This window comes from Heliconius melpomene, chromosome 20 (genome assembly GCF_056956725.1).
Source record: "Heliconius melpomene rosina isolate 202511_hmr_F chromosome 20, ASM5695672v1, whole genome shotgun sequence".
Lineage (NCBI taxonomy): Eukaryota > Metazoa > Arthropoda > Insecta > Lepidoptera > Nymphalidae > Heliconius > Heliconius melpomene.
Window position 1 is genome coordinate 3,825,498 of NC_140408.1, and position 23,195 is coordinate 3,848,692.

General features: G+C 29.5%; 4 protein-coding genes across 4 annotated transcripts; 2 read left to right on the top strand and 2 right to left on the bottom strand.

Annotated features, from left to right (window-relative positions):
* Positions 1-556: 556 nt before the first annotated feature.
* On the bottom strand, positions 557-5,736 carry LOC146527598 (multiple inositol polyphosphate phosphatase 1-like). The gene is made up of 9 exons (XM_085205098.1): positions 5,469-5,736; positions 5,172-5,306; positions 4,897-5,072; positions 4,495-4,620; positions 3,826-3,976; positions 3,309-3,409; positions 2,816-2,925; positions 2,256-2,438; positions 557-1,756 (listed from the first exon to the last, which is right to left on the bottom strand). Exons 1-9 carry the CDS (start codon positions 5,656-5,658, stop codon positions 1,597-1,599), a joined length of 1,332 nt encoding a protein of 443 aa, XP_085061224.1. The 5' UTR covers positions 5,659-5,736; the 3' UTR covers positions 557-1,596.
* Positions 5,737-6,553: 817 nt separating this feature from the next.
* On the top strand, positions 6,554-8,203 carry LOC146527599 (heat shock 70 kDa protein 14). The gene has a single exon (XM_085205237.1). The coding sequence runs from the start codon at positions 6,731-6,733 to the stop codon at positions 8,150-8,152; it is 1,422 nt and encodes a 473-aa protein (XP_085061363.1). The 5' UTR covers positions 6,554-6,730; the 3' UTR covers positions 8,153-8,203.
* An 842-nt stretch (positions 8,204-9,045) lies between these two features.
* Positions 9,046-11,997, top strand: LOC146527600 (uncharacterized). Its single transcript, XM_085204369.1, has 6 exons — positions 9,046-9,129; positions 9,212-9,451; positions 9,584-9,686; positions 9,829-9,935; positions 10,022-10,147; positions 11,321-11,997. The coding sequence occupies exons 1-6, from the start codon at positions 9,046-9,048 to the stop codon at positions 11,666-11,668; spliced, it is 1,008 nt and encodes a 335-aa protein (XP_085060495.1). The 3' UTR covers positions 11,669-11,997.
* Positions 11,998-16,590: 4,593 nt separating this feature from the next.
* LOC146527601 (uncharacterized) lies at positions 16,591-21,898 on the bottom strand. Its single transcript, XM_085205238.1, has 3 exons — positions 21,243-21,898; positions 20,387-20,570; positions 16,591-17,050 (listed from the first exon to the last, which is right to left on the bottom strand). Exons 1-3 carry the CDS (start codon positions 21,619-21,621, stop codon positions 16,873-16,875), a joined length of 741 nt encoding a protein of 246 aa, XP_085061364.1. The 5' UTR covers positions 21,622-21,898; the 3' UTR covers positions 16,591-16,872.
* Positions 21,899-23,195: the final 1,297 nt, after the last annotated feature.

The following is a 23,195-nucleotide window of genomic DNA, read 5'->3' on the forward strand; positions in this document are numbered from 1 at the left end:
TACTATATGTTTTTTAAGTTGAATATTTTCTACAGAATATTCCAAAATTTGGATTTCTTTTTTGGAATAAAATCACAGAGATAAAACTCTCCACCAATTTCCATAACATGGCCAAAAAACGGAAAACAGTATCATTATTAAAATTCAAACTCTACTTAGACTCTTACATTAGCTATACATATTATTATTTGTTATTAAGTTACTTTGAACCGAATTAATGTTACAAATATAGAATCGTGAAATATTAAATTGGTAATTACCAATTTAATATTTGGATAATAATATTAGAATAATAAACTCTAAAACTATGTCGGACGCAAGTGCCTTGCTATACCAGTTCCTGGGGCGCGACTTCCCGGACGCCCAAGGAAGCGCTGGTTGGATGTCTTGATGCAGGACATGAGAGCCAATGGTCTAACCACCGAGGACGTAAAAGATCGTGCAAAGTGGAGTAGGTTGAGTAGGAAGGCAGACCCTGGTAATAGCCGGGATTAATGCCAGGAAGAAGAAGAAGAAACTCTAAAAATAACAAGATTTCAAATAATAAAACAAAAAATAAAAATATAACATTTATTTTGTCCATTGCATACGTAAAAATAAATACAAAAACTAATGTAATAACTAGTATAATACGTATCAAACTTCATTACAATAAGGCGATGGTCATACTTGGAATATTATACATTAAAAAAAACATTAGTGTCGAATGCATCATAGAGCAAATTATTTATTAATCACGCCCTATTTGGAAACAGGGGAACAAAGTGTCTTAACACTTACCTGCTATATACCTCCTATATGCGGGATACGGTGTGAAACTGATTTATTTTTTTACCCCGCTAAGTTCAAATTTTTATTTGAATAATTTTAAATACTTAAACATTGTTGTAATAGATATTAAACGTATTATGAAATGTATTTGTTTGAGGCCGTTGTGGAGCAATACAAGTGTGTAACTGTAAACGCGACGGTTGTCGGTTCGATTCCCACTCGGGACAATGAAATATTCGACTTCCTCGCTTTGGTAACGAGGCAACACGCAATGCCTCCAGAGTTAGGCGGACGGTGGCCAACGGAAGGTCTTAATCTGAACGGAATGTATTAACGCTAGATTTTCCATATAACTATAATGTACTATATAATTATATGTATATTAATTGACCAATTTTTGTAATTGAATTGGCCATCGATAACAAAAAACTTATGGAAATAAAATAAACTGGGTATATTACTAGATTATTATAAAAAATTTGAACATAAATTATCACTAACATTTTCGGTGTAAAATTAAAGACAAAATTAATAAATAATAATATAGTAGAAATTTTTAAACTAGTATTTTTTAAATATTAATATATTTTATATATACGTAATAAATAGTCATATAAAAAAATAAAATAAAATAATTTGTATATTCAATGAGTACAAACAAGTACGTACAATGTACATGACAATATAACAACTGAGCCTATAGGTACTGGTATGAATCATAAATCGACACTCAACATAAAAAAAAAACTAATCAGCCAAATTTTGTCCAAAACGAAAACGAACTCCCTATCTTTGCGCTAGTTGATGATTCAAGTTAATAAAAAACTATACATCAAGTGTACACATGCCATTATATTCACAATATTCTATAGAATCATGGAAATATTCTCTAATATGCGGCAGTGGACATAGCTCCTCTTCACACATAGGCAGTTTGATTATCCTTTCTTGGTGTAAAGTTAATAATTTGTCGCCATCTTTACATCTGCAAATAATTAATTAATATCATTTATTGATAGAGACCAGCGTGGCTCAGAGATACAGCGCCCGCTTGTAAACACGACGGCTATGGGTTCTCTCCTCGGGATTTTTTTTCATTTCCTCGCTCAGCTCTGCCTGCCATACCATTTTTGCCGATTACATCATGAAGCAATGAAAAAAAATAATAAATATGTTTGCCATTGCCAATAACGTATTTCTTTCTATACCTAAATAAAAAAACTTTTTTAGCTTCACGCTGTATCCCGCGTATAAATAGACATAAGGAACCTGGTGTTAAAATACTCCGTTCTACACTTTCTGTCGAACTTTTAGACATTGTGGGTATATTGGCGAAACTCAACACCGCGCTTTGTCTTGATACCAAAGCAAGGAAACAAAAATATTTAAGAATTTATTTCCACAAACGACTCGTTTAGAATCACACACTGTGCTACTGGGGCACGACAACCTCCAAAATAACTATTTTAAACTAATATACTCACTTATATAAAACGAACGCCACATTAGAAGCGAAACAGTCTATATTACTTGCCATCCATGTCCTCTCTTTGTTTATGGCGTCACCTCTCAAATGTGAAGCCGGCTTGTATAGCTCCAAGTGGCTCAATAACTTCAGTAATGTACCGGAATGTGCAAACAGGAATGTTGAAGTCGGATCTTCTTTGCTGAATAAAGAAATTATTATTATTTGTTTTCTATTATTTCTGGAAATTTTAATAATCAGAGTAGGCAGAGGGAACCTAGAATTGCGCTTTGTCTTGATAAGAGAGCAAAGAAATGAAAATATTGATAAATAATAATTCATTGCCCGAGTGGAAATCGAACCACAACCATCGCGTTTACCTACTATATATCTATTTAAAACTATATGTAAAAAATTTGATATAATTTTATAAAATTACTAAATCTTACAGTACTTATTGCTGTATCAACAACGCCATCTACTGGTAAGTTTACTTTACAATTAACTGTATAATTGTTTATATATGCAAAATGAATTTAAAGAAATTTTGTAACTTAATTAGTAAATAATATGACATACCTAAATGTATTAAACATATTTTTCAATAACATACACGAAATTCTCTGAGTGAAATTATGTCCGTAGCCATCAAGCCAATAATGTTTCAGATCATGATAGTACTCTAATACCTAAAATTTTAATATATATTATATATTTTGTAGCTTTAAGCTATAGCTATAGCAGAGTCCTAACACTAGGTTCCCTCTGGAACCTAGAGTTAGGTCTTTTTAGAAAACTTATAAAAAATTTCACGTAGATTCCCTATAGAGATGCGAACAACATAAATAAGTTGTAACAAGTTTATAAGAATTTCAACATAGCTTGATGAGAATGTATGGCGGTCAGAGCGCTTGAACGGTTTCCACGAGGCACTAGTTCAAATCCCGCGACGCTCAAATTTTTATATGCTTTCTAAAAAGTGAGATATCTATAATTTTGTTCTAAATTAATAATCTAGCACTGCTCATTTCAAGGTAAACTAATAAAAAGAAATATAATTAAAAACACTTACTCTTATACTTTTCTCATCAAAACCGTAGCACCAAGGTGACATGGTATACTTTTGCCATGATGTCTCATAACCACATATTTTATAAATCAACACTACTGTTTCTGTTGAAGATAGAAAAAAAAAACATATATGTAGTGAAATAATACAATATATATTTTTTTATATTTCACATTTTACATTATTATCTATGCAATGAAAAGGCTATAAATGTTTTTAGTAAGCTGAGGCTTTTTTTTGGTAAAGTAATTGTTTAGGACATGTAATATGCATTTAATGTATAATATTAATATGTGACTAAGTACTATATATTATAAAAAAATAAGAGGTACACTAAATTATATAACTTGCATGCTAAATGAAGAAAGCAAAAACATATACATGTTAAATAAAAATAATTTAATAATATGAAAAAAAAATACACTAACTTTCTAAAGTCAAGTGATATGTGCATGTTACCATTTATATAATATAAAAGTGCAAATAGCAAAGCAAGCTTTTATTTTTTTATACTACAAACCCAATGTCAAATCTCTATCTAAGCCTAATTTCTTAGATACAGATTGTATGGTCTCATTCATTTCCTGACTTTTGCCGAACAATAACTGTTCCTTATATGTGTCTGGATTTTTCTTAACTTGCTTTTGCCACTTGTCACAGTGTTTATAAAACTGAAAGTAGTTTATTTTTGTATATTAAACAAATTTTGAATTGTACTTTTTTACTACCTTTAAAATTAGCCTAACAATTTTTAAAGCAATATTTTTATCCTTTAGATTAATAAATAAATTTAGAAGACAGAGTGGGTCACCACTAAGTTATTAAATCAACTTAAAAAGGCACAAGAGTTAACATTGAAGAACAAAATAATAATATAATTTACATTCATAGAAAAAATAATTATTTATTAAAAACTGTATTTATACATCTATTGTCATATATCATATTATCATCATCATCATCAACATATGATAATAGATAATGATTATCTATTATCATATGTTGATATATGATAATAGGCAGAGATTTTTTTCGTCAAGATACTATTTACCACTTTCTGCTTACTTTTCAAGACATTGCCTGTGGTGGAACTTAATGCTGTTTTTTTGCTTGTTTCTGTGTACCTACTATATAGACAAGTTATAAATATTGGAAATAAGTATATAAAATTAATTTTAAAAAATCTTACTCTCAAAGTAGTATCAATTTTCTGCGCTGGCTCAAAAATTACATTTTGAGAACCTTTTTTATCAAATAAACCAACAGTAAAGTATCTAGCACTCTGCTGAGCCCTCTGAGTGGCCGTGTATCTAAACTAGGATGAAAGTAAAGAAGTATAAGATAACAGAAAAGCAATACAAGATTTAATATTTTTTTAATGGTACCCAAGTTTTATTATATTAGAATGAATATTGGATTAGATTTTAAGCTTTATATAAAAATTAATAAAATTTATATTACATAGAGTAGCCAGAGTGACCCTGGGAACCTAATCTTAATACATTCTATTATTATTTACATTATTACAAATACACATATTAAAGGATTTTTTTAGTTTAAAATAATGAGAAGAAAAGACAAGTAATCTTACTTTGTGTGTTTTATTGCTATATTTGGACTTTATGGCATTAGGAAACCTTTTTTGCATCCTCTCAGCAAGTAATATCATTTCATCTTGTCCTTCTATAGTTAGATATTTTTCTTGCTCTAACAATACATCACTGGACCAATTTTGAAAATGTTGTAATTGCACTTTGGTTAATTGACCTACAAGTTAATTAGGTAACCCCATATAAATATATATTTAGAGATTTATATAGTTAGAAGTTTCTGTAGAAAACAATGTTTAAGATAGTTTTATTTTACCTTTATTATCACTGTTTTTTAATAATATTTCATATTTTAAATCTTTTAACTCATTGTTCATGCCTACAATATCTTTCGCACTTGGTAATCTTGTTCCATGTCTTACTAACATCCAAATACTTGTATCTTTGCAATCTATAAAAAGAATAAGTAACAAATAATTTAATAAATTGAATAACAACAACAACAAGTGGGTATGTATTAGCAAGCTTAGCTATTCGATTTTATCTTTCTAATTTTATAATAGAGTAATTTAAATAAAAATTTAATATTTTAAAACTAATAACTTATACGTACTAGCAAACTTTATCTTAGAATCATCTTTATTGTATTTTAACCTATACGGCGTACGTGTCCCTAAATAATTTCGTATATCATTCGATTTAACAGCTTCAACTTTATAATTACAACCAAACTGTATAACTATCTTAGTAAGTAAGTAGTAGTAAGTTGAATATACAAAATATTTAAATAAGGTGTTGTTCATTTTTAATAAAATATTTTAATTTTACATAATAATAACAAAGCAAACAAACAAAAATTTAAATTGCCATAACTTGCGCTATTAAATGTCAGTTGTCATCCTTCAAAGTCAATGTGAGCGTTGCAGTCAATTTATTTATTTCCATACAACGTGACATTGGCGAAATGAATTGTGCTCAACTGGCACGCTCGAAACGCCATATATCAAGAATTCAATTCAATTTATTTATTTACGTAATCCTACCTTTGCGTTCACATATTAAACTTTCATTTTCTTTTTACAGAGCTAAAAGTTTAATGCCGTTGAATGATAAGAAACCTTTTAAAGCCTTCATTATTTTTTTTACAATGCCCTCAATTTTAATTTAAAAACAATCTATGTTGAAATACAAGTCAATAATAGTTTTCACCACATAACACAATAAGCTGTCTTCTTCCTCCTGGCATTTATCCCCGCTAAACAGTAAACAGTGTAATTATTTTATATAATATAAAATGCATATAATTTCACCACTACACACATGTGTGTATACACTATATTTGGTGATAAGAAAAAATAATATTAATAGGGTTGGATAGGTACTTAGGATATTTATTTAATTAAACAAGCCACAATATTCACAAAACCTAATCCGGTAACTTACCTAAATCCTGTTATTTACAGTAGCATTTCTTGCTATTCAAAATTGATAAAGCACTTATTATACAAATATTTTATTCAATATTTATAAATGTAATCATAATTATATTGTAAACTAGTAGATTATTGTCCATTCACCCTGTATTTTTTTTATTCACACCAAGCGGTGCTATAATGATAACAGATAATTATCGTTTTCTAGATACTTTTTTTCTACTTACTTTCTTTTTTTTAGATACTCTGGTCTGTAAGAAAATGACTAATTGTCAATGTCAACATAATACATATTGCTGCTTGTCAATAATTTTAGGTTATTCATTTATTTTAAACATTTTGTTACCCAAAATAAATGAAACAGTGTAGAAGTATTTTTTTATGTGCTAGATCAATATAATTTAATTCTGAATCCGTTAATATTTGTTAATTCTTTCTCAATATGGCAACTGCGTACGGGATACATCTTGGTGATAGTTCCGGGTGTTTAGCAGCATTCACTAATAGTGCAGCAGCTGTATTAGCTAATGATGCAGGCGACAGAGTCACACCAGCCATTGTCGCTTTAAATGGTGCAGAATGGGAAATAGGATTACCAGCAAAATCTGGGCAAGCATCTTCTAAAGCAATCATTAAACATAATAAACGTCTAATGAACTGTGATTTTACAGAAGATGACTTATCTTATGTTGAAAGTGCTTCATCTTGTCGAATACAGAATGATGATAAATTAGTATACGAATTTGAAACAAGCGAAACTAAGCTTTATTCAAATCCAGATAATATTGCCACAAAGATATACTCAAAGCTTTATACAATAGCCAGTCATTCTGTTCAAAATGAAGGTGATTTAAAATTAGTTTTGGCTGCACCTTTACATTGGTCGAGTACAAGTAGGGAAAGATTAGTGAAATGTGCTGAATTAGCTGGTTTTGATGTTCTACAAGTTATAAGTGAGCCAGCAGCGGCCCTCTTGGCATATAACATTGAAGACTCTGCCGAAGATATAAATGTTTTAGTATATAGGCTTGGAGGCTCCACATGTGATGCATCAATCATTAAAGTTACTAGTGGATTCATGTCAGTAGAAAAAAATATTTTCAGAGCAGATTTAGGAGGTCAGTGCTTAACTAAAGATTTAGCTGATTACATTGCTCAAGAATTTAAACAAAAATGGAAACTTGACCCAAAAGAAAGCCGCAGAGCCATGTCCAAGCTGTTACATCATGCCGATAACTGTAAACATGTACTTTCAACCCTTAACTCAGCTCATGTTTTTATAGAGTCACTCTTGGATGGTGTAGATTGGAGCCAAAATATTTCTAGGGCCAGATTTGAAAATGTAATTTCTTCAAAAATTTCTTCTTATATTGAACCCGCTAAGAAAGTAATAGACAGCTTTGAAGGTAAAATAAACAAAATTGTCTTATGTGGAGGGAGTATGAAAATACCTAAATTACAATCAGCTGTTGCAAATCTTTTACCAGAAGCTGAAGTGCTCTCTGGTATAAATCCAGATGAAGTAATTGCCGTTGGGTGTGCCAGACAGGCAGGGATGATGTTAGATTTACCTGAATTATCCTTAACAGATATAAATACTGATGTTGAATTTCTAGGAAAAGACATATATATGAAATATTTAGACCAAACTGTAAAATTGTTCAAGGAAGGTGCACCTATGTTTGCACAAAATATTTGTAACATAGAAGCAAATAAAGATATAAAAGATATTAGCTTCACATTACATGATAATCCAGAGAATGAGCAATTTGCAAAAGAAACCTTCAACATTGAAAGTCTTAATAAACCATTCAAGTTAAAGGCTACTCTTGAACAATCAAAAATTTTATTGCAAGTGGAATAAGGAACTATTATATATTATATGCAAATAATAAATAATTTTCTGTATAATGATGTTTTTCTTACATAAAATTGACATTTTCATTCATTCAAAAAAAATTGTCTGTTATCTCATGTCTTTTAAAAAAAGTAAAACAATTCCAATATTTTGTTTATTATACCAGGATAAAGTCATTGTTCAAGATAATCACAAAGTTCAAAAATAAAATAATAACAAAAAAAGTTCAACAATAGAGAATAAAGTATTCTAAATTTGTTATTAAATTGTAATATGTTCAATAAACTATATACTTGTATACAAGCAATTATTGTTTCAAATTAACTTAGTTTATATAAAGTAGATGATCACAAGGAGATTCAGCTGCTCTGAGCTTATTAGTTAAGAAAATTTATTTTTGGTTATGATTACAAAGTTGGATTTTCCAATATTTACATTCTCTCTTAATTTTTTTTTCTCATAAATTTAAGCTGATTTTGTCCATCATCTTCTAAATAAAAAAAAACATGACGAATAAACTGAAACTGAAAATTTAGAACATATAAAGCTTTAATAAATTAAAATCAGACCATAAGATAATATTAATAGAATAAAATTAACAAAATAGATTTTGCGAATTAAAGAATATACTAATTCGTATTTACAATTAGTTACGCATCTCAATACATATCAGTCAACAACTATAGGTAAGTAAGTATATCAGTTTTATTCATATTAGAAAATTAATAAATAATTATTAAGTTGTCAAGGAAGCCTTTCTTGAAATCTTTGACCTTTGGCTTATGACTCTTGCCTTAAAATATTTTTTTAAGCATTGTCACTCAATAGTAGTGCCATATTTAAAAATTGACGTTTTGACCTTAGTTAATATTTTTAGTTGTTGTATCTAACATTTTAAAATGGATCCTACAACAAATACTGGGGAAAATACCAATAACGATAAATTGCAGAACATGTTAAACAATTTAACCAAGCTTAAAATAGTATGGTAGTTATTCAATTCGAACAATCTGAGTGTCACTGCGTAAATTTTACACTTATATTATTTATTTATGTGTTTCATAGGATTCAATAAAGGATAAAGAAGAATGTAAACGATTGTGGGACTTAAATTTAAAGCTAGAATTAGATTTAAAAGAAGCGCGCGATCTCGAGAAATCCCATCGCTATCATTTGCAAACATCTCGTGAAATGATCGAGAACCTACAGGAAACTGTATCCCAGCTGGTTTACCTTAAGCGTGATGTTAAAAAATTAAAAGACGAGATTATTTCAAAAGATATGACTATAGCAACAATGGAGAAGGTAAGTAAGTATGTAATTAATGTGAATGGAAATTCTGTACGTGCACGTACACGATAACACGACACATTATATTTATACTTATTTACATTGTTGTTAAACAAAGTAATACTTGTATTTTGTTGATCATATCAGGATAAAGTCATTATTCAAGATAAGCACGAGGAAAGTTTAATTGAACTACGAAAATCTCATGAAAAATATATTGAGGAAATGATAACAAATAAAAACAAAAAAAGTAAAGTATTGAATAAAATAATTTTATAAAAAATCAAAATAAGTAAAATATTATTAATTAGTACATTATGTATTTAACTATTATTTTTTATATCAATATTAAACAATCTTAAATTATTTATTAATCAAATTATTTCAATTAGTTCAACAACTTCAATACGATTATGATACCCAAATAGCACAGTTTACTTGTATTATTGAAGAACTGAGAGAAAAATTAAAAGAGACAGAAAGTGAACATAGAAACAAGGTACTTACGTTGATAAAAGATTTAGGTAATAAAGTTAAATAACATTATTAATTAATAATAATATTTATTAATAAAATATTTTAAAGATGAATATAGTCGTATTAGAATATGAGGAAAAAATCCAGCGAAGTGCAGCTGAAGTGATTCAACATCAAGAACAGCTTTCGGTACAATCAGCTCGTGCAGATGCCAACATAGAAGCATACAGAAGGGTAAATATAAAAAAATCATCATTCATAAATATCGCTTCTACATATTAAGTCATAAATTAAATATATAATAGGTACATTAGGAAAATAGGTATAATATCGATCTTAATACATACAATAGCTAATTTATTTAAACATAAATTGTTAGTCAATAGGCAAGTAAACGCGTACTAACAAGTTTTATTCGTTTTTTCTATTATTTTTATTCTTTACCAACTACTTACATAAATAATATACCTCATATTTAGTATATTCTTAAGCACACATTATTACACAAGTTTATAATTAAGGACTAAGAAGTTAAGATAAAGCACGTTCTAAGTTCCAACAATTGGACCTATACCTACAATGAGTCTATTTTGAAATTTACTATTAAAATATTTACTTACTTGGTATATCACTTTTCTATTAAACGTCACGTACAATATTTAAATGTTAGTTAAATAAACCTTACTTGAAAATATGAAGAAAAACAAATGTAAGGCACAAATAATGCAATTGATCAGGTCATTGACCCGCGACCGTAGTCCGTAAAATAGGTAGCAAGCCAAAATTAAAAATAGTTAACTGAATAATTTAACATAACTTATACATATAGGTATGTACGTATATGTGTAATATAACCTATAGTTTTTTTTTTTTAAATCGATATGAAAAAAAAAATTTTGCGTTTTTTAAAATATTATTTAGCCAAAAATTTATTTTGTACTGATTGTATTGTATTTATAAGAATACAACTTTCTTACCTTTAAATCCTTCTGTAGTAGCTTAAGACTGTCATTTAAGAGTTTTATATCGACCGTCCAAAACCAGTGTTTAATCGGTAATTTTTTGATAATACTTAATTCTGCCATCCAACTTAGGTAACATTTAATCCACTCAAATGTGTCAACAAGACCATACAATTGTAAATATTATAAGTTTTAGGTACCTAAACTTTTTAATAATGTCCATTGTGTAGTCGTGTTTTCACTTATTACGAAATTAACAAAAATATTAATCCTTAATTTAGAAGATTAAAGATTTTTAAATATTTCGAAGATTTTATTATAATTTATATAATGAAAACAAAAGATTAATCATCCAAAATTAATAGTTAATTATATAATTTATTTTAATATGAAATTAAAATACATAATTGAATTATTTATTCAAAAATCTTGCATAATATTTTAGAAATTAGAAGATTTGGAAGAGAAACTAAAACAAAGTCAATTTAAAGAGTATTTAGCTCAGAGTGCTTATCCCTCTCAAAGTCAATACGAAAATAGAGTTGAAAGACCTTACTCTGTGAACACCAATCCTTACACAGAATCGTTCTCAGCTGAATATTCCATTCCTCCAAGTCCTAAGCCCATACAACGTCCAACGGCGAATACTTTCAATAAAACTACGAAATCACCATTACAAGTAAGTTATCGCGATACAAAAAATCTAAATACCCTCAAAATGGATAAAAAAGGCCCCTTTAGTATTATGAAGAAAAGGAAATTGTACAGCGAGAAGGAATTTCTAAACCAGTAGAGTGACTCCTGTATAAAGCTTCGTTTAATTGAACGATTAATGTTACCTTTTAAAATAAACTGCACGTTTTAAGAAATTCTTGGCAATGTTTTCGTTTTCTTTGCTTTCACTTCTCTGTTAAGTATTTTTATCTCCAACAAAAAGGTAACTTACATACAAGCGTAAGTGAACATCATTGTTTAAAATCGGCAGTTTGTTTTATTTTTTCTTTAACTCATTTCTAAATAATAAAATAAATAATTGTAATTATAGATTTAGAATTTTATATTATCAGCCACCCTCATAGATCAAACCCACGACCACCTTGTTAACACTCAAATGTTATTCCCCTGTCTGGACTCCACACAAATGTTGTGAATAAAAATATTCCACGTTGTTAGATTTGAAGCTACTATAACTGCATTATAATCAACTAAATCTTAACTGCTCTAAAGCGTTGCAACAAGTAATAAAATTTAATTACTTTTATTATATTGACTATTTTAATGGGACACGTGTTAAGCTATCCAATATATTTTTAATTTTATTAATAACGTACATGCGACTACCGCTATTCACTCTTGGAAGTAAGTATACATAAACTTAGACTTTCTATAAAATAATGATGATTATTAAAATGGATGGACATAGGTAATTTCTTGATACAGTTATTTTATTTTTGGTTCTTACATCATCAAAACCAGCTTCACGCTGCTATATGTAGAGGTGTTGTCATATATTTCTGAACCTTTTTAAATTTTATTCTGAAAAAAGGATCATTCAACATTTTACAAAAAATGTTTCTGTAGGTAAACGCAGAGACGTTTACTATGGTTCAAAATTCTCAAATAATTACAAGCATCACATAGTACATACACCTACTGCTAGCAACAGTTGCAGGCTGAAATTCCATATGACTCAGCCTAATAAGTATGTAAAGAAAAAATAAAAAAAACTATAGGTACCTATTTTTTAACATTTTTAAAGTGTTATTCCGGAATGGTGCAATTCCGGAAATTCCGGGAAACGTCCAAGACGTCCTTGGTAGTACCTAATACTTGGTAATAATACTTGTAAGTATCTAGACCTATGTAAAGAAAAACTAAAACATAAAATCGCAGAAAAAGCCGCGCCAAAAACTTATATTAGACATACATAATTAAATAGAAACGCAATATCCTCGTACAAAAGCTACATGGCTCACATATGAATGATGATTAATCACTAGATGGCAAAGTGAATGCTAACAACAATAACACTATTACGTAAAAACTCTATTTCATAACGAAATTCCTTCAAAAGAGTAAACTGCAGCTAGTGATTGACATCCTTATCTAATCTTAATATTTCCAAATCTCTGTCTAATTCCGAAATGTGAGATAAAAATTGTATTAAAGTTAATTATTATGAAAATTAATTTAGTAATTACTTACATGATTATTCATAAGTTACATCACTAGCGACTAGTGTCGGTAGACTGTTCGTGAAATATTTTTTATTGTTTCAGTCGTTTTTGTTATTTTTTAGCAATAAATAATAATTGTTAGATCTTTTATGCAAGTAATGGTTATTGTTTTTTGTAAATAAAATTTTATTTTGATTCTTATAGCTCTGTTGTCCATCAATTTAATGGATGTAACCACCTTCTATAATATAAATTAGCAATAGTTGGCGGGCATTAATAAATGATTACTTATGTTATTTATTTATTTAACTTCACGCTGCATCCCTAGCGAAGTAGACAGAGAGAACGCAGAGCTAAACGCTATGTTCTCTACATACCTCTTTCGCCTCGTCCACTTCATACATGTCCTTTGGGGAGTTGTAGTGCTTTTTACGTGACCTTCCTCTAAGCTGTTACCTATAAATTTAAACTATATTATAATTAACTGCAGTAGATATTAATTCTAAAATCGTAATGGTTGGAGGAAATGATAGAGTACGAGTAGGCTCTGTAATAGGTACCTAATACCAATTATAAGAATAACCAAAACGCAGAATTGGGTTCTGCCACCCGATACACATTTTTATAATGGCTCCTGTAGCTTCATTAAGATGAGATCAATTATGTGTAGCAGAGTAGGCAGAAAGAACCTACTGTTAAGAAACTTTCCTCCCCACTTTCCGCCGATACCATAGCATAGAAATGAAAATATTTAATACTTTATTTCCTCGAGTGGGAAAGCACATAATCATGGCTGAAGGAAGTTGATAAATTTAATCTCTTTATATTTATAAAATGTATAGATTAGAGACATTAACTATACTTCCTAATAAGTGAAAGTCTTTTCACTATTTACATAAACACACAAACTCCCCATACAATTTACGTGGAAAGCAGTTAACTACGCCTGAGATAAATACGAATCTATATTTATTTAAATTATTATTTGCCGCTTGTTGAGCATAAAACCATTAAATCTAGCTAGCGTTGTCATCAAGAACGTAATCTAATATCACTTTCTATTAAAGCCCGGTTTACAACGCGAGCTGAGCGGGCCCATTAATGACTACGTTGAACTCGCTAGAGCAAACTGCATACTTGTATTTCCATCATAGGGAAGAAATCACCTAGGGAGGAGAAAGAGTTGAAATTAACTCTCTCAGTTCAAAGAGGAAGGAAGTAATTATAAAATACAAAACTCTTTGTTTTTGAAACCGGTCTTAACATTCCAAGTGATATGTTATTCTGTTATAAACATTATTATGATTACGAACGCGTAAAGAAAACAATCATCGTCTACTATCTGTAAACAATAAATGTGAGTGAGTTAGACTCCAGCTTCATATTTAAAATTATTCTGAAAAACTGAGCACAAAATTGAGAAACATGTAGATACTTACTTATATAAGAAAATTAACCTTCTTTTAAGTTAGGTACTACCAGTAATTGCTTCAAGTGTACAGATACTGATTTTAAAATTCCCCTCAAATTTAGTACTTTAAGTATGTTTTTATTATCAGGTAGGTATGCTTGATATAAAGATATACATAATTGAAATATAAATAACGTTACTAATTTAGCCTCGTAATTATTCGACAGTAAATAGGCTGTGTAGTACATTTTAACAAAGAAAATTTGAACGATGATTAGTAACATTTATGTATGAAAGGCAATTAAAGCAAACTATGTTTTAATGAAAATTTACTTACTAAATAAAGTAATAGTAGTATTTCAAATGAAACTCGTTAACCCGGTTGACTGGGTATAATATTTTTGTAAATACAATGATAAATAGAAATAACACACGATACTATGCGTAAATGCTTAGACTTATATAATTAGTCATCATTTACACTATTTTAATTTCAATCGTGTTTCTTTACTCACAAAACTTTTAGGTAAGTTATTTTAAAGCAAGATTAACTAATATCAATAGATGTGTAATGGTGGTTTTGAATTAAAGGTGAAATAAAAACAAAATATAACAAATAAATCTTTATTTTCTTTGGCCTGTGCTTTTATAATATTTGATACAATAAATTTTTTATCATTTTGTAGTAACTTACTAATTAACGTTTTCTTAATTTGCCAAAAATATATTATATGTACCTCTTAATTCATATAAATCTCTATTAAGACAGTTATAGGTAATACATTCGAATGTTTAATTAACTTAATTTTCTTTTATAGATACTTAAAAGTACTATAAAAAAAATTTTTTTTGATGGTCTATAATATGTAAAGCTTTAAAAATAGATTGAACAGAATTATTGCTGAGACATACAGACAGACAAACAGCTTATAGCATAGACAAAACGATATTATCTAGCTTATATATTTTTTTTATAAATTGTTATAATTTAATACATCGATTGAGTTGAAACAAAATAAGTATTAGCAACTAACAAATTACTACTTTTTAACTGACTTCTGTAAGAAAAGGAGGTTCGAACTGTATTTTTTTTTCTATTTTCTCTTGCACTGCACAATAAATAATAAGTTTTTATTTCTATGTTTCTTATAACTTCTGATAGAAAGACGATATAGCGTCTTTCTAGATATATACTAGACACATTTTAACTTCACAAATATCAAGTATGTTCATTTTATTTTATTAAAAAACAATTTTAGCAATATTAAATAGAATGAAGTTATTTTCAACATTCAGATAGTATGTATAATAATCTAGAACGCACCTAGGTTATACAAACAATTATAATTTAATCATTACATCTATATAATAATTACAACAATTCATGCATAAGAAAATCAGATGTGAAGGTTGGTATTTCAGATATTCCATATATAGGCATGTAGGTCGATTGAAAAATATCGGGCATAAAATAATTTACAGTTTAAATTATTGTTAAAGGTAACACCACACTTCACAGCTAATTATGAATAATTAGAATATATAGAGTTACTTATATAGTGTTTAGTGTTTTAGTGACAAAAAGTCAGTGGGAGCTTGTTTACTTTTTTTTTTCGTTGTAGGAAAATACAATTAGGACGATTCATATAGAAATACCAGCCTGGCCAGCCGTGGCGCAGGTGCACAAACTGTAACTGTAAACGAGACTGGTTGTGAGTTCGATCCTTCGCATGAAATATTTATTTAAATTTATATTTTCATTTCTTCGCTCTGGTGTAGAGGTGGGCGGCGGTGAATTCCGCCACTCAACACTCAAAGGCTCCAGAATTTGGCGGAAAGTGGAGAACAGAGTGTCTTAACACGACGTTCCCTCTGCCTACCCTGCTGTGTGCGGGATATAGTGTGAATCTGATTTAATTTATTTATAATACTAGTGGACCCGAACGCGGCTACGCCCGCTGAAACTATACGAATATTTATTAAATATATTTATGAAATTATTTTCAGTTTTCTATAGAGAGATGCGTTAAGCAAGCTCATTTAGAGTGAATTTTATAACAACAAACTTTGCAAATCATTGCTTAGCAACGCGACGGTTGTTCATAACATGGCGGAATAAATTGCATGTCAAATTAATAAGTATTTTAATATATTGGTATATATCGAAAATATTACAAATATGAGCAAAAAAAGTATCCTATGTTCATCCCGAGACCCTCAAGTATCTCTATATGAGTATTTTATCACAATTAAATTAGCGGTTTGGCCCTGATTGCGTAAAAGACAGACAGACAGACAGAGTTACTTTCGAATTTATAATATAGGTATGGATAGAAACACTTGTATGCATTTGTCTGCTACTATCTAATAGCACCAAAGCTTATTACAATTTTTCAGATGAACGAAATTTTATTGGTTTCGAATTATCCTGTCAAGAGAATGCCAGCTGCAAGAGTAATCAATCTGTAGGTGTCCATATCGGGAGAGGTGGAAGTTATCAGGCGCTGTCTTCGGCATCGGCCGCGCCCAGTCCTCGTAGTCGGGTGACAAGCTTTCGTACGCGTATTGCTCGTACGCTTCTGTCATCCTGTCGAGAAAAAATAGATTTTATATTAATTTCACTAGTCAGTCAGGTATTGTTGTTTCTTCTTTAGACTGAGAGAACGTAGTGTCAGGGAACTCTGTTCTCTTCTTTTTAAAATAATTTGAAATGTGCATGTAGAGTGGTAGAATTTAAATTGGGAGTTATCAGAGCGAAGACACGTAAAAGAATGCACAGATATTGCGCTTGAATTTAGTTTTTCATTGCGTGTGCGCTACGATAGTCGCTATGTCTTGCTGTCAAGCTAAATAATTATTTTTAACATGTTTAAATGTTAATGTTATTCTACACTTATGAAAGATTTTATTATAAATCTATTGAAAATGCAACATAAATAAATTGTAATGAGCGTATAAAAATTTCGATTCAGCTTGATGAAAACGTATAGCTTAGTGGTCAGAGCTCTTGGACGGTTTCCAAGAAGCGAGGGTTCATATCGGGCTAAGTATTTTTTTTATAGATACATTTCTAAAAAAGTATTAAAAAATTAATTTATTGAAACATTAAAAAAACTCAAAAATATTTAGGATTTTAAATTTTTTTAATTAAGATTTTCATATGCCACTAACTTACTTTGTATTTTAAGAACCCACGAACACAAATAATTTATGCTGCGTCTACAGTCCACCAGCATGACTATTGCAATTCTTATGATCCCCCATCCGTATCGATACGATTATACATTAGATAATGCGGTTAGTTTCTACGTGTTCGTTGTTCACACTGATGTGCGAACATTATGACAGGACAGGTTCGTGCCCTATTACTTTCTAGATCGCTTTATGTAATATTATTTACCATTCATTAATTAAAATTCATAATTTAGCTGGTTCTTTTCGATTTGTTTATAACGCACTATATGGTTTCATAAAAGGCTGGTTCTATTTACATCTATTTATAATAGTGGCCGCACGCAATGCACGTGGATTTGGTGGCTCTTGTCATGCTATTGACTACCTGATTGAAACTTGCAGTAAGTAGGCTAGTGTCAAGACACTCCGTCCTCTGATTTCTATCCAAAATCGAGTTACTGCGCCTTCAGTTGCTATTGAACGCCGCGATTTGTCTTACGGTAGCGAAGAAATAAAAACAATAGAAATATAATTATTGGCTTGAGTGGATATCGAATTTATGGTCTTCGAGTTAGGGTCAATGGTGGTTTGTTTGTGTTGAACAACTTTTGCTAAGGATATATTTAATATGTTTAAAAATTTTGTTGGATTATATATAGCTAGAGTAGGAACTAGCTGCACCACTAAGGTCTACTACCACCACCATCATGTGTGCTGGTCTTCCAAATCAACAATAACCTAAATCTTGCCCAAACCTAATAGAATTTAATAGATACAATAAAAAAATAATTCACAACCATTCAATTGTTTAAAAAATATTTTATGTGAAAATAGAAAGATATTTAAAATTATGGATTCATATTCTATTAGGGTTTTTATATCTCCCTATATCATTTTTTCACAGATTTAAGGTATATTCAATATGCAATGTACCTACATATTTCCTAATAAGATGTCTAACGTTAAGTAATATAACTGTATACTGTAACTATATTCTAGAAATCGAAAGTTTTTGATCTATAAGACATAATAAGAATAACATTAAATTCTATACACAATAAAATTATATTTTAGAATTTTACATAACTTGAACATAATAAAATAAAATGTGCAAAATTGATTAACGTTATATTATCGTTAGCATTAATTATGACGATGCATTTAATTTTTATTATAATAACTTTCATTTTTACATCATTTTCACAAAAAAATAGTTTTTACATAAAATATATTGGCTCGAGTGATGTTCAGATAAAAATTATGCAATGATCCAGAGGTCAATGCTAGGAACAAGTTTCTCTGTAAACAAGAAACGGGCTAGATTCTCACAAATGCAACTTTCATTTGTAGTAAACAAAAACTGCCGCATGTTCACACGGTGGATAGAGGATCGTTATAATACAAAGAAACTCGACTAACTTCGAGCCCCATGACTATGACGATAGTGTTTTTTTTCTTATAGGTACATAAATTCCGTGGAATTCCTCCATGTCATTTTGTTGGGAATGAGAACCAGCATTTAATAATTCAATGTAATAATAGTAAGAGTATAAAAAAAACATACAAAAACAAACAAAAATTAATTTGATTAGTTGGTAAGTATAACATAGCGAATTACAATATATAGGTAGATAGATATATTTAAAGATATATATATATATTTTACTTCATGGTGTATCCCGCGTAGGATGTCAAGAGAAATGAAAATATTAAATACTTAGATATATCAATTCCTCGAGTGGGAATCAAATCCAGAACCCGTAGCGAAAAAAGATATTAATATTAGTATATAGATATTTTTTTCCAGAAACACTAGAAATCAGACACATCTGTAGTAGAGTGCGTGAAGCTTAAATAATAATGTATCATTAGCGAGAAAATGTTTGCGTGTTTAGTACAGATTTCATTTTGAGAGGATTAAGCGTCCGAATCGTTATGCATTGTAAATATCTATTGAAATATGTACTGTTGGTATTAAAATGAAACTTTAGTTATATCATATACTTCTAGATTTATATTTTGTAACTTCACAGTTCACTTTTAATAAAAAAAGCTAAATTTTGGGCAAAAAAAATTACATTTCAGTAACATTTTTTAATTAAATTATTTTTTTTCTTTCATTCTTCTTCTGTAATTAAATAAAGTAATAACTATATAAAATGTTAAATAACATTAAATGTTGCGATAAATTATAGAAGAGCACAGAAATTTAAACTCCTGGAAGACTTAATAACTTTTTTAAATTTCAACATTAAAAAAAATATCTAAGTTCATTAACCTTTTGACTATTGTACATATTGTAATATGTACAATTAAATTTTAAAACTTTCTAATACCATTCATATAAACGTTTTAAAATTTAATATAAATCAATTCTCTTTGGACCTAATGGTACGCACTTTACATGCACAATATAAACAGCACGCAAGCATTTGCAATCTTTTTTTATTGGCATATAATAATAAATAATTAATAAATTCCTCTATAAATATATTCATTTTTTGGATTGGCCTTAGTATATAATTTTGAACATACAATCGTTTGATCCAGTAGGCGGTGTTAGTCACATCCTAGGTGAAGATGATGACGATTTTTCCTTGAGTTTGAATATATTTGCTATAAGCCTACGGACGCCCACGATCTACACCGTACCCAATTGCTGTTTAATTTTGAATAACAAAAGCATAAGAGACCTTAAGAATTATGCAATGTAGAAACGTAATAAGTATAATAATTATTTAAATATTACCTCGAGGGTCTTCTTTGTTTGCCATGGCCGTTCACCATCACGTACTCTGGTTGATGCTGAAGAGATATTCGTGGTCTTGGATGCATGTAGGGGTTCATAGGCACAGGTGCATAGAGACTCTCGTACACCATAGGATGTGGAGCGTATATGGGTTCTTCGTTGTAAATTGAACGTCTACGTTCCTCTATAAAATATTTTTAGTTTGAATATAATATTAAATTAGTAGGTAAATTCATTATTAGTAATATAATATTAAAAGTAAGAATGAAAAAAAAAAGTAAAATTACTGAGGTTCATTGTGCTACAATGCGTAAATATGAATATTTACACGTTAATATGATTTTTTATGCGTCATAGCACAATGTGTATAATTAAAAAGAAATACTTCTTTTTTTTTTAAATAAGCATACTGTAAAAAGCTAAAGTTATTTACGTCAACGTTGCTGATTCATAACTTTTTCCCCCCTTTTATTATTTATCTATTTTAAAATAACTAAGTATTCCACAAATATCAAATAAATACAATTTAATATAAGTAATGTAAATTTTTAAGCTAATTATCGTAAGGAAAGTAAATTCATAAAGCATAAAAGATGTATAGACTACCTACATTATTTTTATAAAAAAATAAATAGCTCTTGCATGACACAAAAAAATGTAACCGCTAATTAGAAATCTACGTAATTAACAGTAATTAGAAGAATCTTATCAAGTTTATCTGCTTTTAGATTTCATGTTAATATTCATCTTAATTATATTCGCATTTCCTATCAAAGTTAATTTAAATAAACATTTGATTATTTTATAATAAAAAAATATTTTAGTATAAATTTCTATATATTTTAGAAAAACTTACGTATTGGTATGTAGCCATAAATCGGAATATCTTGATAATCAGCCATCATGTGCCTGGAAGGTCGTCTCCCATATATAGAATAATCTGGTGGAACTACATCCTCTTGGAAAATAGTTCTTTTAGCAGGTTTCGGTTCTTCTCCAGAGTCGTAAGTTTTGGTTGGAACGTAATAAAAACTAGCACTAACGGGCTCTCCCGCAAATGAATTCATAGTATGTTCTTGGCTGGTATCTGGTGACTCCCCTTGAGTCATTCCGAAGGCATCATTATCCCAAGGGTCGAGATAGACTCTGCTGCTTTGTGGGCCATTTCTTTCATCATCACCTTCGCTGTCGAAGTCAACAGCCGCCCAGTACGGACTGTTAGCGTGTCCAGGCATTATGAATAAACTAAAACAATTTGATTGAAACTCAAACTGTCCTCACTTGCAATGCAACATCACCGAATTTGGGCACAACACATTACAACAGTTTGCACGTCCACGTCCTATCCACACATGGTCGTGTTGTTTATGTGATTTAGACAACACTTATTTGTATTCGGAGCACGGCACGCGAACATTCGACTATGCGATACGATTGACGGCAGAACCAAGAAGCGTACGCGAGTGCACACCACACCACCTCCTTTTAGAATAAGCGCTGTTGATATGTACGTGTGGGGGGTTACTTAATGATGAAGATGTCTAGTATCGCGCATTTTTATGACTGCTGCAGTGAACGGGGAGGGTAGGGTATTCAAATATAAATATTCTTTGTTTTCAATTCTTTGTTTTTATTTTATTATTTTGGCTCGCGACAATAACACATAAGCTTATGTTTAAAACAGGGAAATCACTTCAGCTTCTAAAAAACAGTTCATACTTATTTAGGAGTTAGTAGCCCATAAAATGTATAATTATGAATGTTGTCAACAAAAATACTTTTTTATTTTATTTATTTATAATATAATTACTATAACAAGATATAATATAACGATAACAAGATAAAGCGCGACGTTGAGTTCTCCAATCAACCAAATGATGATAATAATAATTAATAATAACGTTTATTTTTGTGACTTGTGACAGTCAAACGGTAGATAGGTACACAAAATAGTTTAAATAGAGAAAATGTGGAATGGAAAAAGGAGACGTGGAAAGAAAAAGGAAAAAGGAAAGGTATAAAGGAAGGAATGAAGAAAGGAAAGGGTGGAAAGGAATGGATGGATTTCTCCCTCGGGAAAAAAATATTTAATATTTTCATTCCTTGCTTAAAATTAAAGTAGCGGATTTTTGAAGTGAAAAATTTTGAACTGGCAGGTTCTAATAAAATGAATAATTTGTACCTTTCACTAGTTGTATTTTCACGCATCTTCCTGCGTAAGGTATATAAGGTATATAATCTGCTAATTGGTTGAGACTGGCTCTTTCCAAAATTATTGGACGTATTTTCAAAAACAGTTATTCGATCGTGTAGATTCTAATACGAGAGCGACATTAACGATCTTTCAATGTGAAAAAAACCTAGTATAACGTTTTATAGTCTTTCTTGCTATTTAATTACATGTTGTCCTTAAAGCACAAAAATGTTTTATTCTCAGCATAAGTATCTAACAGTCCTATAATCATGCCACATCTAAAAACACGTTATTTTCTGCAGCACTAATATTTTTTTACAAATATATATTTTTACAATACAATACTATAAAGTACAGAAAAAGAAAATAGAGAACTTAAGAAATAAATAACAACAATTATTAAATTACAAATACTTTTTTAATTATTATTCATCCTTACGAAAAGTTGCCATGGCGGAAATTTTTCATCTGCGATAAACAACGGCCCTATAAATATTTAGCAAATCATTTCAAATTACTTAGAATTGTATTACATATTATATATCTATATATCTATTTCCTAACTAAATGTAAAAATATTAACATATTGTAGGTATTGAATATGATACCCGGGGT